The sequence below is a fragment of the Phoca vitulina genome, unplaced genomic scaffold (assembly GCF_004348235.1).
Source record: "Phoca vitulina isolate PV1807 unplaced genomic scaffold, GSC_HSeal_1.0 scaffold7, whole genome shotgun sequence".
In the NCBI taxonomy this organism is placed as follows: Eukaryota; Metazoa; Chordata; class Mammalia; order Carnivora; family Phocidae; genus Phoca; species Phoca vitulina.
The window spans coordinates 69,702,974-69,720,347 of record NW_022589710.1 but is presented as its reverse complement, the minus strand read 5'-3'; the positions used below and the strand labels follow the sequence as shown (position 1 = coordinate 69,720,347).

The window sequence follows — 17,374 nt, the reverse complement described above, 5'->3', positions numbered from 1 at the left end:
TGATCCATGTGAAGCGGCGACGACGAACAAGTTAACTGTGCGCCGACACAGGCCGAACGTCAGAGCCACCAGCCCCGAAGCTCAGCACTGGTACTGAGTAAGTGAAGATTCCTACCTGCGCCATCTAGTGAAAAGGCAGCTCTTAAACCTTCCCTGTTGAGTTTAATATTAAAATGAGTTGGATAAAAAAATATATTAGGGAAAATGAAATATAAAAAGAAGAAAAGAATCAGATATACACACCGCGGGATGATCTTTGCCCAAAGTTTTCTCACGGATGGCCAAGGCATCATTCAGTAGATTAGCGGCATCTTTGTATTTATTCTGGTCTCTAAATTGAAAAACATACATTAAGTGTTTTGGATATAACTTACTACATCTTTTTAAAATGTAATTTTGAAACTACAGAAATAAAAGTTAAGTTTGAGCTATTTAAAAAATAAAAGTCCACTATTAAAACGATTAAAAACACCTCTAGCGTAGAAGAAAAAGACTCTACCAATAATGCGAGCTTGGAATCAGGCCCGATTAGCTTTGGAACCTGGCCCTCCCCTCCAGGTCATGGGGACGACACTGCCCCCACACCACACAGAGTACGGGAGCTGGTCCAGAAGGCCGGCCAGAGCTTCACCTGCTAGCAGACAAAACTGACCCCAGGCTCTGAGCCCAGGCTCTGCCAGTTCATGGCTACGAGGCTCTGGGATATTGAGCAGCCTCCCCACGGTCCCCAGCGACCCATCCAGGAAGTGTATTACCTAACTCACAGAGCTGCTCTAAGAAGCTAATGATACGTTACCTGTACAATGAAAAAGCTTGTTAAAAATAAATACATTATAATGTCTTAATCTGGTACACAACTTGCCACCATCTGCCTGAGTAAGGAGCAAGGAGGAGGCTTTTGACTGCAGTAAGACAGAAAGCCCAGCCTCAGCCGCTGCCCTCCTTGGTTTGTGTACCGACAATGTGATCCCAGCAGTTATCTGCTCTGTGAGACTGAGCACACGCGTTCCTTAACTGTGTCGTAACAGCTGCCCAGCAAGGCTTTGCCCTGCAGAAGCCAGACTGCCCTACAAAAGACGGAGAGGGTTAACGGCCCTCTGTAACCTCTGAAGCATACTAATTCCGTCCAAATGTATTGAGATTATTTTCTTCAATTACCCTACTACACATGATAAACTGGCTCAAATGTTTTGTGAAAAGCAGCAAGTATGACAAAGTCTCAAGAACTACTATAGTAGAGACAGTTATAACCAGTAACAACAAGAACTACCTAAAAGCGTGTGGCAGCTAAATGAGGCAAGGTGTACTGAGCACTTTTCTAAACTGTGACGGGCCCTAAAATGTCAGAGGCTTTTAATTCATTAGTCAAAGTGAGGTCACACCAAGAGCAACAGCACTGGTTCCCAGGCATGGCCCCAAACCGATGACCGTCACCGTCGGCCGGAACACACTAAAACCAGCCCCGCCCCAGCAACTCTGGCTCTGGGGCCCACACTCACTTGACTAGCCCACCAGGAAATTCAAACTCAAAATGAAAACAAAAGTATACCACTGCACGCATAAAAATCCTAATAGAAAAATGGGCAAGATGATGGAAGATTCACAGGACACAAATGACAAAAAATACCCAATCAGAGAAATACGGAGGCAACCACAATGCTGTGCTTCTGCATTACTGAAGTGTAGGGTCAAGCCACACTGCGCTGGTGGGGACGGTGAGGCTGAAGCAGGGACAGGATGCCGCCTTCCTGAGGAGCAGTTTGGCAATAGGTCCCAGGCGTAGACCCATTTTAGGAACTGATCCTTAAAAAAATCCAAAATCTCAGGAAAAACTTCCAAAGATGTTTATCAGTATATTATGCCCTTCCCCCAAAAGCTTAAAATTAAATGTCCCCTAACACAAGAAAGGTGAGGAGCCACAGGCCAGGGTGCAGTCCTGAATATGAATGCGATATACAGGGAGCGATCCATTTGTTTTTTGACTTTTGACTGACACAGTAACCCCTCAGCCAGAGCATTAAGGGAAAACACCAGACTGCAGCGAAGCCCCGCAATTCCCACTGCCTGACACAGTGGTAAGCGTGGGACCATGGAACAACAACAACCCTACGTGCATTTTTTACTTAACTCATTTGTAATAATATCTAGTGTTGGCCAGAAATTTTCATGTTAGTGCAAACTGTTTTAAGTTTCATTTATTTTAATGATCTCTACGCCCAATGGGGGGCTTGAACTCACGACCCTGAGATCAGGAGTCGGATGCTCTACCGACTGAGCCAACCAGGTGCCCCAGTGCATACAAATTTAAAAACCTTTTGGAATGAAACTGGCATCATCCGTCAAGATTTTAAATGTAAATACCCGTGACTAAGGAATCCCTACACTACTGTAACAGTAAAAATCTGCAAATAACCTAAATGTCCATCGACAGGGAACTGTCAAAAAAGGTCAGGACTGGCCGTGAGACAGTGCACTACGCCGCCCCGGAAGACGGCAGGCTAACTGCGGGACGAGCATGGGCAGGGCTGCGGGCACGGCGTGAAAGGCCGCCTTCTTTCTGGTGGTGTTTTGTTTCGTGAAGAAATCACTCGTCTCTATGAATGGCTGGATCAGTTGGTTTCTTTTCCCTGAGCCGCTCCCCGTCCTCTCCCTCTGCACTGTCCCCCTCCTTGCTCAGACCCCATCTCCGTATCCCTAGGATCCTGCCCTGCCTCCAGGCCCCGGCCGCCATTCTGTCCTGCACACAATGCCAAAGGGACTGTGGTGAGACCCAAGTAGGAGCCGGCTGCCCCCCACCAGCACCTCTCAGCACTGCCCACAGGGCCCCACGGTCAGTCCCAGCTCCTCCCTGCCCCATCTCTCACAACTGTTCTTCACGTGCTGTCAAGCTTTGCCAACGAGGTTCAGGAGTAAGCCCCAAACACACACAACACCCCTTACCATCTCCACATGCTAAAATCCTACCCATCCTTCGAGGCCCCCTAGAGTGCTGCTCCCACCCTTCCATTAATCCTTCCCTCATCCTCTCAACTGGAAGTAATCTTTCTGTTCCATGAAAACTTTTGTGTTATTTTATTAGCAGAATTTAGGGGTCTCTCTGCTTCTATAACAACATATGAATGTAAACATCCTATCTTCTAAACAAGGTCATAAGTTCCTTTAGAGAATGCTATTTGAGCATTTCATGTCTGCCGGGCAACACCACATGTCACATGCCCTACAATCCTCCCTTGGACCTCGGAGTGGATAGTATAACTGCCTCCATTTTAGATTTAAGAAAACTGAGGCTCAGAAAAGCTAAGGGCTCTGGACAACATCCTCTGTCTTGTGGCCATCTAGCAGAGACACAACCTGAATTCTCCTGACTTTAAATTCAACGTTCGGCTTTCTCCCCAAGGACAGGAACCATATATTCATTCATCTCTAGGGCCTCACGGGAACCAGCCCAGTCTGCCCTATACTTGTGTGTCCAAAAATGTTGAATGGGGACAACCAAACCAATGAAGAAACACGCATCTGTTAATCCCAACCCACAAAACTGGAAGGGCTACAGCAAACCAATCCTGCTGTGAGTAACTTCTCCCTTCTCGGTCCCTACTCACCCACATCTGCTCTAGTTCAGGTGAGTTCAGTTCAAAGACACACACAAAGGGCTCCAACACATCACTCTCTGTGCCTCAGGGCAAATTCCTTAATCCCCTTCAACGTGTTCACCCAGGGCCCCTAAATGAGGGAGCATGCTAGAGTGATGTGAAAAGTGGGGACACGGACGCAAGCTGGTCCCCAACTTTCAGGGACACTATTCTGAGAGAAGACAGAACAAAATTCAAATAACCCCGACGCCAAGTGCAGGGAGAAGTGCCAGAAGAGAAGCAGGGATTAAGGGCTCTGGGGGCACAACAGACGCAAAGGGCAAGTGGAACCTGAGACTCAGAAAGGAGAGAGAGCTAACAAGGCTCTGGAAGGGTGGGAAGGCTATTCTGGACAAAAGAAACCTGGTACACAGAGTCTGGTGGAGAAAATTAAGAATTTAGTTTGACCCGAGTGAAGGGTGCATTTGGGCTATTCTAAAGGCTGACCTGGGTTGTTTCGGGCAGCATCTGTCCCACAGGGTGAGATACCTTTGCCGTAGAGCTTGCTAAATATTTTGAATTTAACCCCCTGGCTGTTTGAAGAGACGTGACCGATGAAGCTGGCGGAGTGAGCTTGTACAGGTTTATGGAAACATATTTCAGGGCAAGTTCACCAGAAGTACTGTCGGCAGGTACAACCAGGGGCAGAGGGCAAGTACTAGCCTGTACACCAGAGCCAGGATGTTCAGCATGGTGGCCACATCCGGGTGGTCGTGGCCGGAAGTCTTCTCCAGGTCCTCCAGGGCCTGCTTGCAGAGCGGCACGGCCACCTCGTAGCGGCCCTGAGAGGCGTACTGGATGACCAGGTTGTGGAGGGTGCGCAGCCGCGCCGGGATCTCGTAGCCGCCCTGCTGCGCGGCGGCCGCCGCACTGCTGTGCTGCTGCTGCACTGCAAGACAGGGTTCAGGTCGCACGCGCGCCACGGACGGTACCCGGACGACGGCGCCCATCAGACCCTCCCTCTCCAGCTCTGGTCCCGGGGGCACGTGGCCTCCACGCTGCGGAAACCCACCCAGCGTTCCCCAGGCAGGCTGGGTGACATCAGTACCGTGTCGGGGTGGTGTGACGCCCCCAACAGTGCGGCGAGACTCCTCTCAGCACCCAACGAACTCTGCCGGCCTCACCCTGGGAGACCCACAGGCCGCACGGGAGCTGCTCGTTCCTGCCCCGAGATCTCGTACGGGCCGGTCTGAGGTGCTGCCATGGCCCAACAAGAAACATCGGAACTTCTCTTGGGAAACATTAGGCAACCCGAGTGTACAAGTGCCTCTGGGAAGCAGGCTACAGGCTCTAAGACACCCACTAATTACGGCACTTCCATCAGGACAGGACAAACCACCTTCTGCTTGTATATGCTGCCACTTAACCGCTCCCCCGCGCCAACTTACTTCCTTGACCGGGATCATCATCGTCATTCGGGAAAAGGTCATCCAGAGGCTCTTTGGTGGAATCGGTGTCTTTGTCCTCCTATAAAACCAACCCGGGATAACTTTAGTCTTACAAGTACTATAAATCCTGTACTGGAAATCTTTAGTATAAACATCATTTTAACAAAAAAATCTTAGAAAAAAATAATCTGTTTTTAAAATCAAATATAAGGGAGGCCTGGGTGGCTCAGTCATTAAGCGGCTGCCTTCGGCTGAGGTCATGATCCCAGGGTCCTGGGATCAAGCCCCGCATCGGGCTCCCTGCTCAGTGGGGAGCCTGCTTCTCCCTCTGCTTCTCCCTCTGCCTGACGCTCCCTCTCCATCTGTCGAATAAATAAAATCTTTTTTTTTTTTTTTAAGATTTTATTTATTATTTGACAGAGAGAGAGTTAGAGAGAGCAGGAACACAAGCAGGGGGAGTGGGAGAGGAGAAGCAGGCTTCCCGCAGAGCAGGGAGCCCGATGCGAGGCTCAATCCCAGGACCCCGGGACCATGACCCGAGTGGAAGGCAGACGCTTAACAACGGAGCCACCCAGGCGCCCCTAAATAAAATCTTTTAAAGTAAAATACATAAAATAAAATAAAACGGGCAGCTGGGTGGCTCAGTCGGGTGAACGTCTCTGCCTTCGGCTCAGGTCATGAACCTGGAGTCCTGGGAATGAATCCCACATTGGGCTCCCTGTTCAGCGTGGGGGGGTTGCCCCTCCCCCTGCTCATGCTCTCGCTCTCTCTCTCTCACAGTAAATAAATAAAGTCTTTAAAAATAAAATAGGGCGCCTGGGTGGCTCAGTTGGTTAAGCGACTGCCTTCGGCTCAGGTCATGATCCTGGAGTCCCGGGATCGAGTCCCGCATCGGGCTCCCTGCTCGGCGAGGAGCCTGCTTCTCCCTCTAACCCTCCCCCCTCTCATGTACTCTCTCTCTCTCTCTCATTCTCGCTCTCTCAAATAAATAAATAAATCTTTAAAAAATAAAATAAAATAAAAATAAAAATAAAATAAAATAATCAAATATAGGGTTAACCACAATTTGGCTTATCCATCGACTGAGCAGAGAGTAACAGAAAGCCTGCTAGACTAGAATTCAAACTCAAAATGCAGGCCAACAGACCATGTGGCATTTCTACGCCTTAGATTCTTCACTACGTTCTGAGGAAGTTCAAATAGAGCAGGAAACTCTTACTTGAAATAAATTTTATTTGGAAACCGAATACGTAAAAACAGACTACAATGGCCCATCACTGAATGCCACAGAACTGGAGGGCTAGAGTTCCCCTTCCCTGCTCACCACCTCCACCAAAGGACACCTAAGAGCAATCTAAAACCTGCCAGTTTTTTTTTTTTAAAGATTTTACTTATTTATGTGTGTGTTTATTTATTTATTGAAAGAGAGAGACAGAATCCCAAGTAAGCTCCACGACCAGTGCAGAGCCTGATGCAGGGCTGGATCCCACAACCCTGAGATCCCCTAAGCCAAAAATCAAGAGGCAGACGCCCAACCGCCTGAGCCACCCAGGCACCCCTGAAACCTTCTGGCTTTAACTCTGTGACTCGAGTCTCCCCACAGATCTCTGATTAGTGCAGGGGTAAAAACCGTGACTACACAATGGAGAGAACAGACAACAGTTTGACCAAGTGAAAAATCAGCCTCACCCTGGGGCAGAAAACATCCCTTGCCCGTGGAAGGAGTCATCTGAGAAGTACACAATGTCACCTCGATAATATTCCTGTCTGGGACGCACGATCTAAACACACTCAGAGAGAGACATGTGACAAACCCAGACTGAGGAACAATCGATGAAGTAACTGGCTCCTACACTCTTCAAAAATACCTATGTCATGAAAGGCAGAGAAAGACTTTTTTCTCTGTTTGGAAAGGACCTGTTACAGATGAAAGACGGCCAAGGAGATGTGACAGCTGAGTGTCACATGTGGTCATGAACCAGATGGTGGCACGGCGAAAGGATGCCATGAAGGGCTCTGCTGAGACCAGGAAGACACGGTGCAGAGCAGATGAGTACCGTGCCCGTGTGACATTTCCGGACTGGAGCTGGCCCCACTTCCACAGGAGAATGTCCTCACGCTAGGGGACCATGCCCAGCAGGAGCAGGGGAGTGTGGCATGAGGTATGCCGCCTACCGCAACGCCGCTCAGAAAAACCATCACTCGTGTACACCCTGAAAGGAGAGGCAGAGCCACCTCACTGTTAGCTCTCTTTTCCAAGCTAGGTATTTTTTCAAAATAACAAGTTTTAAACGTTTCTGATTCAACAAAACCCTACAAGACCTGGTATTCTAGAGGAATCACTGGCTGTCATCAGTAGCTTCATTTATTCTTATTCCCACAGCAGCCCATAATAATATGTCTTCTAAATCAAAAGCAAGGGAGAAATACAGTAAGCCTAATAAGACAGGGTGCTATGGACTAATGTGTCCCCCAAAACCATATATGGAAGCCCTAGCCCTCAAGGTGATGGCATTTGGAGGTGGGCTTTTAGGAGGTAATGTGGGTCAGACTGGGTCACATGGATGGGGCTGTCACGATAGGATTAGTGTCCTTACACGAAAAGGAAAACACTAGATACCTTCCTCTCTCTATGCATGCACCAGGGAAGGCCGAGTGAGGACACAACCAGGAAAAAGGCCCCCACCAAGAACCCAACATGCCAACACCCTGATCTCAGAACTGTGGGAAATAAGCCAAGCAACTATGGTATTCCGTTGCAATGGCCCGAGCTGATGAAGACATGCACTCTGGCAATGGGAGATGTAACATGAGAGACCAAGTGAAGGACACATGAGAATTCTCCTTACTACCTTCTCAACTTTTCTGTGAATCTAAAATTACTCCAAAATTTGTTTTTAAAAAATTGTTTTTCGGGGCACCTGGGTGGCTCAGTCGTTAGGCATCTATCTGCCTTCGGCTCAGGTCATGATCCTGAGATCCTGGGATCGAGCCCCTCATCGGGGCTCCCTGCTCAGCGGGAAGCCTGCTTCTCCCTCTCCCACTCCCCCCTGCTTGTGTTCCCTCTCTCGCTGTCAATCTCTCTGTCAAATAAATAAATAAAATCTTTAAAAAAAATTGTTTTTCAGTTAACTGAATCAGATATAAATGGTGGATGAAAAATAATTAAGACTGAGATGAACATCCTAAGAGAGCCAACAGAAAAAGGAGAAAACCAAGATCCTTGGGGAATAGTCCAAAAACAAGGTAAGTTGGCAAGAGATACCAAGGAGGAGGCATGAGTGAGAGAGCAGGAGAACCAGGTGGCAAACTGGCAGCAGGGGAAAGAGAGTTTCAAGAGAAAGGTCAAGACCCACAGCACCACTGGCTACAGGGTTAGTCCCAAGTCTGGATTATAGACAACTGGATGAGATGCACACTGACCTGAGGGAACAGTTCCAGCAGCGTGATGAGCTTAGAAGCCAGACTCAATGGGTTCTCAAGCTGGGACAAACCTCATCAAGTGCCTCTCTGCATCGTGCCTTACATTCACAAGGTATTTGTACATTGTCTGACCACTGTTCTAAAACACACCTATGAGGGGCGCCTGGGTGGCTCAGATGGTTAAGTGTCTGCGTTCGGCTCAGGTCATGATCCCAGGGTCCTGGGATCGAGCCCCGCATCGGGCTCCCTGCTCGGTGGGGAGCCTGCTTCTCCCTCTCCCACTCCCCCTGCTTGTGTTCCCTCTCTCGCTGTCTCTCTGTCAAATAAATAAATAAAATCTTTAAAAAATTAAAAATATATATATATATCCCTTAAAAAAAAAATTAAAATAAAACACGTCTATGAAAAGCGTACGGCAAGGAGACCTCTATGACTTGCCCGGTCCCAAGACCCACAGCCTCTGGTCTCGCTCAGTGCAATCACTAGGGGGAGGGGAAAACACGGACAGCTTGACTAAAACAACTACCAACCATAACATGGTTAACTGTCAGTGCTGCATTCCTACTGAGCCACTTACGGATGGAGAGATGTCATCATCGTATTTTTTTAACTGATTCATGAATTCCAGATGCTTCTTTTCCTCCTCCAGTTGAGCCACGGACTGCTCACTCTTCTGCAGTTTCTGCTGCGTGTTGGCGAGCTCGTCCCGCAGCCACTGGTTCTCCTGGCACAGCCGACGGACCTGGGCACGCAGCTTCTGCTTCTCGGACTCAACAGCGTTCAGGTGATTGGACAAAGCCATCATGACCTGGAAAGACAGAAACGCGGACAGCGCTGCACCGTCCCTCCCACACATCGCAGCTCGCGCCGACGCAGGCATCCTGGGCTTGCAGCTGTAGCTTATACTTGCAGGTACGTGCTCCAACACAGACATGTACAATGCCAGTGACGTCCCTCTTCACCCTCAGTCTCAGGCTACGCAGGGTAAAGAATATCACACGCTCAGAACATCTACAGAAACTAGACGCTGTTCTTCTGTTTGACCTCGGAGGGACTAGTAATGGACACACGGCTACTCTTCTGACAAAACGGTATCTTTTTACTTTCTATCTAGGTGGCTCCAACATAGTTTCTCAGAGACTCTTTTCCATGTGTGAGAGAGTGTGCACAAGCATGCAATGTGTACCGAGGGCAGGTCACTCCGGGAGGGGCCGGTGATGGTTAGAGAAGGGCAGGCAGACAAATCTTTGATGTTCCAAGGGAAGGGAAGAAATCTTGAGCTAGCCAGCTAGTCCGAATGCACTGATGCATTCACAAGCTTAGGTCCACATCACAAACTCTGGTGACTGTCCCAGGGCTCTGCCTGGGGTGCACCAGACCTGTGTGAGGCATTACCAGCTCCTAGGAGTGTACGAGTAGAAAGAGCTGGGCAAAGCTGGCTCTAGTCTGTTCTCTCTTTAGACCATGCAACTGCCCTGCGCTCTACTATCCTCCTATGTTTCAAACCTAAACTCCAGAAGGTGAGGCTCTTTCCTCCTTTTCTTAACCCTAATATCTGCCCAACTAAAAAGGAAGTCCATATTCATATCACTTTTCAATAACAGAATGTGCCATACAATACATTCACAATAACCAAAGTTAAAGTTCTACAATTAGGTCTTTCACACAGTCGGGATGAAGAACTCTAAAATCAGGGTATGGACAGTCACTGTGGAGGACAGTGTCCTCTACGTGGAAGCGGGAACTAGTGACCCAGCAGCCCTACTCTGCTTTCTTCATTCACTTACAAGAGGAAAGTTAAGGGGTGCCTGGGGGTCGCAATCGGTTAAGTGTCCGACTCTTGGTTTCAGCTCAGGTCATGATCTCAGGGTCCTGGGATAGAGCCCCGCACAGAGTCTGCTTGAGATTCTCTCTCCCTCTCCCTCTGCCCTCCCATTCATGCATACGCTCTCTCTCAAATAAATGAATCTTTAAAAAAAAAAGAGAGAGAGAAGCCAAGAAGAAAGAAGTCAAATTTTGTGTATGTGATCTTACCTGAAGTGTGCTGGCAAAGCAAACGTTATCGGGGGGTAGGGCTACCACAAGAGGTTTCTTTTCTTTTCTTTTTCTTTTGATTGACTGATTGATTTTAGGGGGAAGGGGTGGAGGGAAAGGGAGAATCTCAAGCACACTCCCCCCAACGAAGTGGGGCTCGATCTCACTACTCTGACATCACGACCTGAGCTGAAACCAAGAGTTGTACGCTCAACCGACTGTGCCCCCCACCTAGATGTTTCTAATTTTTTCACCTCTATGTCCCACATGATAAAAACAAAGGTTTAGTCAAATATATATAGCAATCTTGTCTTACGGTATTGCAGAGACTATTAGCTGTTGGCCAACATCCATTCTCCCTTCTTCCTTAGGCTTAAGAAGTGGAACTTGGTGGGCAGGGCAACATTCCCCAGTCTCCCTCACAACTAGGAGTGGCCATGGAACCAAGGTCTGGCCAATGAAATGTAAGCAGTGTTGTGCACCAGCTGGAGGAAGTAAAGGGAGGAGGCAACACCCTTCCTGTCCCTTCCCTGTCCTAGAATGGGGTCAGGTGGCTGCAGCTGGGGCTCCGTCTTAGTCCACAAAAAAGGCTGTGTGCAGTGTAATGCAGAGGCCTGCGTGTCCCTGATGGTCATGCAGCTACACAATCGGTCTGGGGGAAGCCTACCTCGGTATTTCTTTATACATGTCCATGATGTTTAAGCCACTGTTTTTGTTTTTGGATACATGCAGCCAATTCAAATCCAAAATGACAAGGTTACCTCTATTTTGGCTCTGCTTTTTAGAATTTAGACATGCCCAAATCAATCATCATTCATAGAATACACAAGCTGATCTCTGTTACGCTAGAAGTCCCGTCCCTCTAGTTTCGTTACACCACGTATTCAAACAGTCTCCGTTTCTCCAGACCGTCAGCTCCTGTCTCGGCGGAGCAACCTCACTCTACCTGCGCCTCACTCAGGCCAAGCTCCAGCATTTCCAGCGACTTCCGGATCATGTTTGACTTCTCTTCCACCAGATTACTTTCATCATCTTTCTTCAAACACTTCAGTGTCTCAAGTAAACTTTGTAAAATGGAATTGTGCTCATTCTTCAGAGCTTCCAGCCCCTGAATCACTTGCTTTGTCTTAGAAATGATTTCATCCTGTGTCAGCTTCTCCAACTTGTCTTCCTTTATATACACCATCGTGGACATGTTGTCATACATTCTAGAATGGAAAAAGGAAAAAAATTAGGCATCTCATCACAGATGTAATTTATGTTACACCTCTAATAAAATATACTGTGAAGACTTTTAAATTAACATTTTTATAGGTGAATAATAAATGTGTGTATCCGTGACTTGCTGAAATACTGTACTGTTTCTCTCTTCCCTCTGCAGACCAATTTAATTACTTTTCTGGCTTATGCCTGAATTCTTAAAAATAATGGAAGAAATGACAGCAGTTGAAATTAATGCCAAAGATTAAAAGCAGCAAAACATTCAAATGGCATTTCTACAGCACAAAACCTCAGTGAACAGAAGTTCTCTGAATGTTTGCAAGCTTTTTCCCCCTTAATGAAATGCGGAAGGGACAGTAAATTCTTGGTAACATATTTACCAGACAAAGCCTTGAGAAGTGGTCACAGCTGGAAGAAGGAAGAAAACCAGCAAAGGAACATGGGAACAATCAGAGTAGCAGGACAAGGACTAGGTCCGTCTGAAACACGGTAAGAGAGTGACATGAGCAGGATCATCAGCACTATAAAGACGCAAGGAGGACAAGGGCTAGGCATGCCTACAGGATCAGACTAGCTGAGAGGCCACCAAAATTTCAGGAAATCATACAGTGTCTGGAACTGGCTTTAAAATACTATAATGAAGGGGCGCCTGGGTGGCTCAGTCGTTAAGCGTCTGCCTTCGGCTCAGGTCATGATCCTAGGGTCCTGGGATCAAGCCCCACATCGGGCTCCCTGCTCGGCGGGAAGCCTGCTTCTCCCTCTCCCACTCCCCCTGCTTGTGTTCCCTCTCTCGCTGTTTCTCTCTCTGTCAAATAAATAAAATCTTTAAAAAAAAAAAAAAAAATACTATAATGAAGAAGAAAAAGGAAAGGGGCACATAAAACAGTGTCAGCAAACTCATGACTGCTGAAACTAAGCAACAGGTCTTTGTATAACCTTTCTAGGTTTGTGTATGTTTTTAAATCCCATAATTAAGTTTAAAAAAAAAGGCCACAGTGAGCATTAAGGAAGCCTCAAGAGACTGACAGGGACTGAAGTCAGATTACATGTCAGTGCGATTTCCTTCAGAGCATTTAGCACTCCCTGAAGTCCTGTGTGCAGTCACATGCTATCGTTTATATCCCCCTGAAGGTAAGCTCTATGTAAAAGGCAAGGCCTCGATCTTGTACCCCACTACATCACATCCCCAGGACAGCGCTCGAGCCCTGGCCGACCACGTCGTGCAGGCCTGGACTGACAGATGCCCATGAAGGGAAGCAGTGTCGAAGCACCGAACACGTGCTTAGGAGCGCACTTGTGATGAGCACCTGAAGTGCTGAATCAGTATACTGTACACCTGAAATAGAACACTGGATGCTAACTATACTGGAATTAAAATTTAAAACTTTATTAAAAAAACATTAAATCCCATCCAATTATAAAGATGGTCAGTGTCACACCTCTGCAAAGAAGGGAAGAGAGGGCAGGTCTGTTGATGTAAAAGAGAAAAGAATGGGAAGGGGCAGAAGGTTTTTTTTTCCCCTGCACAGGAAAATTTTTATTTATTTATTTATTTTTGCCCCACTCCACTCCCCTCCAGCAATCCTGTTTGTTTCCCATGATTAAGTCTCTTATAGTTTGTCTCCCTCCCTGATTTCATCTTATTTTATTTTTCCCTCCCTTCCCCTATGATCCTGTTTTGTTTCTTAAATTCCACATACAAGTGAGATCACATGACAATTGTCTTTCTCTGATTGATTTACTTCGCTCAGCATAATACCCGCTAGTTCCATCCACATCGTTGCGTACACACACACACACACACCACATCTTTATCCATTCATTCATGGACATCTGGGCTCTTTCCATAGTTTGGCTATTGTGGACATTGCTGCTATGAACATTGGGGTGTAGGTGCCCCTTTGGATCACTATCTGTGTATCTTTGGGGTAAATACCAAGTAGTACAACTGCTGGGTCGTAGGGTAGCTCTATTTTCAACTTTTTGAGGAACCTCCATACTGTTTTCCAGAGTGGCTGCACCAGCTGGGGCAGAGGGTTTAAACAGGAGTAGCAAGGGGTGCCTGGGCGGCACAGTCAGTTAAGCACTGACTCTTGGTTTTGGCTTGGGTTGTGACCTCAGGGTCATGAGATCGAGCCCCGCGTCAGGCTCCGCACTTGGTGCTGAGTCTGCTTCAGACTCTCTCTCTCTCCTTCCCCCCATCTCTCTGCTCACACACACGCAATCTATAAAAATAAATAAGTAAAATCTTAAAAAAAAAAAAAAAAAAAGGAGTAGCAAAACCGTAACAGGTAGGATTTACACATAGGAAAAAAATCAACACACAATGGGAAGACTTAATCACCTGAATGCAGGGATGCCTCAGTCAAGTAAACACATCCAAAGAAATCCCAATTTGGGGCACCTAGCTGACTCAGTTGGTGGAGCACGTGACTCTTGATCTCAGGGTCCACTGGGTATAGAGATTACTAAAAATAAACAAACTTAAAAAAAAAAAGAGGGGCGCCTGGGTGGCTCAGTCGTTAAGCGTCTGCCTTCGTCTCAGGTCGTGATCCCAGGGTCCTGGGATCGAGCCCCACATCGGGCTCCCTGCTCGGCGGGAAGCCTGCTTCTCCCGCTCCCACTCCACCTGCTTGTGTTCCCTCTCTTGCTGTCTCTCTATCGAATAAATAAAATCTTTAAAAAAAAAAATCCAAATTTAATCCCTCAAGGAATATAGAAAGAAAATGTTAACAAGTACACTGCATGCTCACACACTCTTGTAGAGGCTTTAACCATGGACAAGAGTAACAAATACAAATGTTATCTGGACGTGCACAAAAAAAAAGGGGGGGAAAGGAGCCATTAAGGCAGATTTTTTTTTTTAACTTACTCTTAACAGAAAATTAATAAGAATCCAAATGGTCTTGGGAGGCACTCAGCTCTCTGAAGACCTGAGAGGGCAGGTGGTATGGAAAGCATGAGAATCCAGAGCAAGCAAGGGCAGAGCCTGGCTCCCTCACCACAGCACAGGCTGCGTCCCCAAACCTCCTTGGGCCTCGGTGGTTAGCAGGCCTCCCCCTCCAGGTGGTTACAAGCACAGGAGGGAGAATGCAGGTGAGTCACTGAGCTCCATGGCGGACAGACATGAGAGCCACTCAGCAGTCAGCGTCATCTCCCACCTGGGAGCAGGGCAATCAGGAACACCCCTGAGTAGTGGCTGCTCAACACTCGCAGACATGCCTCCTCTACCACAGGCCTCACTACTTTGCAAGACACTCGATTCCTTATTAGACAGCTCTGATACTTAGAAAGTTATTCCTTTTGCTGAGCTGACTCTCCCTCCTTAAACTTCTACCCATTGAGCCAACTTCTTCCCTCTAAAATAAACACAAAATATATTTACTATGTCATCCACAAGGTAACACTTCAAATATTGTATTATAGACAGAGGGCTCTCCAAATCTTCCATTTCCCAAGCTTATACCTCATGCCACCCCCAGGGACTCTTCAATCATAGCAGTTTCCATGCCGCCCCTCCGCCAAGTCACCATCAGATAAATATACGGACACATGCCACTTCTTCAAGGGGAAACCCACAGCAGCATACATACATGTTTACATTGCTCCATATCTCTCTCATTTCTAGGCTAAGCCGTTATAACCAAAGGTAGGTTATATAAAAAATAGCGCTAAGTCGGGATGCCTGGGTGGCTCAGTCGGTTAAGTGTCTGCCTTTGGCTCAGGTTATGGTCCCAGGGTCCTGGGATCGAGCCCCACATCGGGTTCCCTGCTCTGCAGGAAGCCTGCTTCTCCCTCTGTCTGACGCTCCCCCTGCTTGTGCGCACGCTCTGACAAATAAACAAAAATCTTAAAAAATATATAGTGTTAAGGCAACAATCTATTTAGAAAAAAAATCGTGTTGCATTCCTACCCTCACCATACACTAAATTCCATTCTGATTAAAAAAATTAAATGTTGAGGGTTGCCTGGGTGGCTCAGTCGGTTAAGCATCTGCCTTCGGCTGGGGTCATGATCCCAGGGTCTGGGATCTAGCCCCGCATCAGAGCCTGCTTCTCCCTCTCTCACTCCTCTTGTTTGTGCTCCCTTTCTCTCTCTCTCTGTCAAATAAATAAATCTTTAAAAAAAAATTAAATGTTGAAAAAAAACATGAGAAACTAGAAGAAAACTCAGGCAAAGGTCTATGTGCATACAGGTGAAGGTAAAGAGAGCTCTCTGAATAAAATGGCAAAAAACTAGGGGCGTCTGGATGGCTGTCGATAAAGGGTCTGCCTTCATGTCAGGTGGTGATCCCAGGGTCCTAGGATCGAGTCCCGCATCAGGCTCCCCACTCGGTGGGGTGTCTGCTTCTCCCTCTGGCCCTGCCCCCCACCGCCCCCACCCTGCTCATGCTTACACCCATTCGCTATCTCTCTCAAAATATTTTTTTAATCTTAAAAAATTCAAATAAAATAAATAAAATGGCAAAAACTAAAAGAAAACATGGATAAGAGTTCACTTAAAATAAGAAACTTCTCAAGCTTCCTATTTAAACTCCCAGCTGAAAGGGTTATGATAGTGGTTACACCGATTTCTAAAGGGTAAAAATACTGGGAATCTAGATCCGCCCAAACATCACACTTTGTCAGCCTAGCACTCACACCGTCCCTAAGAGTTTCTTCCAACTCTTGGGCTGTGTATGCCTCCCAGTACCTAGAATCATGAATCAGCCAGAACAATGCCTGGCACTCCACAGGCACGTCCTAAGTATGTGCTCAATAAATGAATGAACCAGCGTTGGAGCCAGCGCCTGAATCCAATACCGTTTTATTCCCTCGCCTGTCATGAGGACTCTCTAATCCACTTTTCAACAGACAAAGCCATTATGGCCTAATTATTACACTGCATGTCTCAGATTCAAATCCCCTTTAACATAACCTGTCCTTTACATCAAGACTGAGGTTTTTTAAAATTTTATTTAAGTAATCTCTACACCCAACATGGTGCCCCAAAGATTTCTTTTTTTTTTTTTTTTTTTTAAGATTTTATTTATTTTTTGACAGAGAGAGACACAGCGAGAGAGGGAACACAAGCAGGGGGAGTGGGAGAGGGAGAAGCAGGCTCCCGGCCGAGCAGGGAGCCCGATGCGGGGCTCGATCCCAGGACCCTGGGATCATGACCTGAGCCGAAGGCAGACGCTTAACGACTGAGCCACCCAGGCGCCCCCCAAAGACTTCTCTTAATCACTGGTATGTTATAGCAATTAAAAAACTCAGTCTTGGGGCTCCTGGCTGGCTCAGTTGGAAGAGCATGCAACTCTTCTCACGATCTGGGGGTCGTGAGTTTGAGCCCCACGCTGGGTGTAGAGATTGCTTAAATAAACAGAGAAACCTTCAGTGTCACAGTCAACTCCTGCCAGGAATAATGGACACTGACAAATTTAAAATGGACGATTCTGAAAAGGAGGACTGCCATGTCCACTGAGACATGGCAGGGGAACTCTAAGAACTCTCGTGGGCAACACGAGATAGAAGCTTGGAGGACCCAACCCTCAACCACAACCTGTCCTGCAGAACACCAACAGCCAGGCCTTCACCTCCACAGGGGGAGGGGAGACATGCAACCAGCTCAGAGACAGAAACAGCCACTCACTCAGTTAAATATTAGGCACCAACTCTATGTCAGCCACTCTTCAAG

The 17,374-nt window shown here is 47.2% G+C and overlaps 1 protein-coding gene across 7 annotated transcripts in view; it reads right to left on the bottom strand.

The window, feature by feature from the left end:
- The window catches only part of KLC1 (kinesin light chain 1), a 58,278-nt gene that overhangs the window by 25,009 nt on the left and 15,895 nt on the right, over positions 1-17,374 (bottom strand). For 6 of the 7 annotated variants that reach the window (XM_032406001.1, XM_032406004.1, XM_032406006.1 and 3 more), the window contains exons 2-6: positions 11,424-11,685; positions 9,021-9,251; positions 5,021-5,099; positions 4,296-4,521; positions 244-331 (exon numbers count right to left, since the gene is read on the bottom strand). In XM_032406001.1, coding sequence (XP_032261892.1) covers positions 244-331; positions 4,296-4,521; positions 5,021-5,099; positions 9,021-9,251; positions 11,424-11,684 — 885 coding nt within the window. In that variant the 5' untranslated portion in view covers position 11,685. Of the gene's footprint in view, positions 1-243; positions 332-4,295; positions 4,522-5,020; positions 5,100-9,020; positions 9,252-11,423; positions 11,686-12,078; positions 12,178-17,374 lie in introns of all 7 variants that reach the window. The other variant, XM_032406002.1, reaches the window with a different exon arrangement.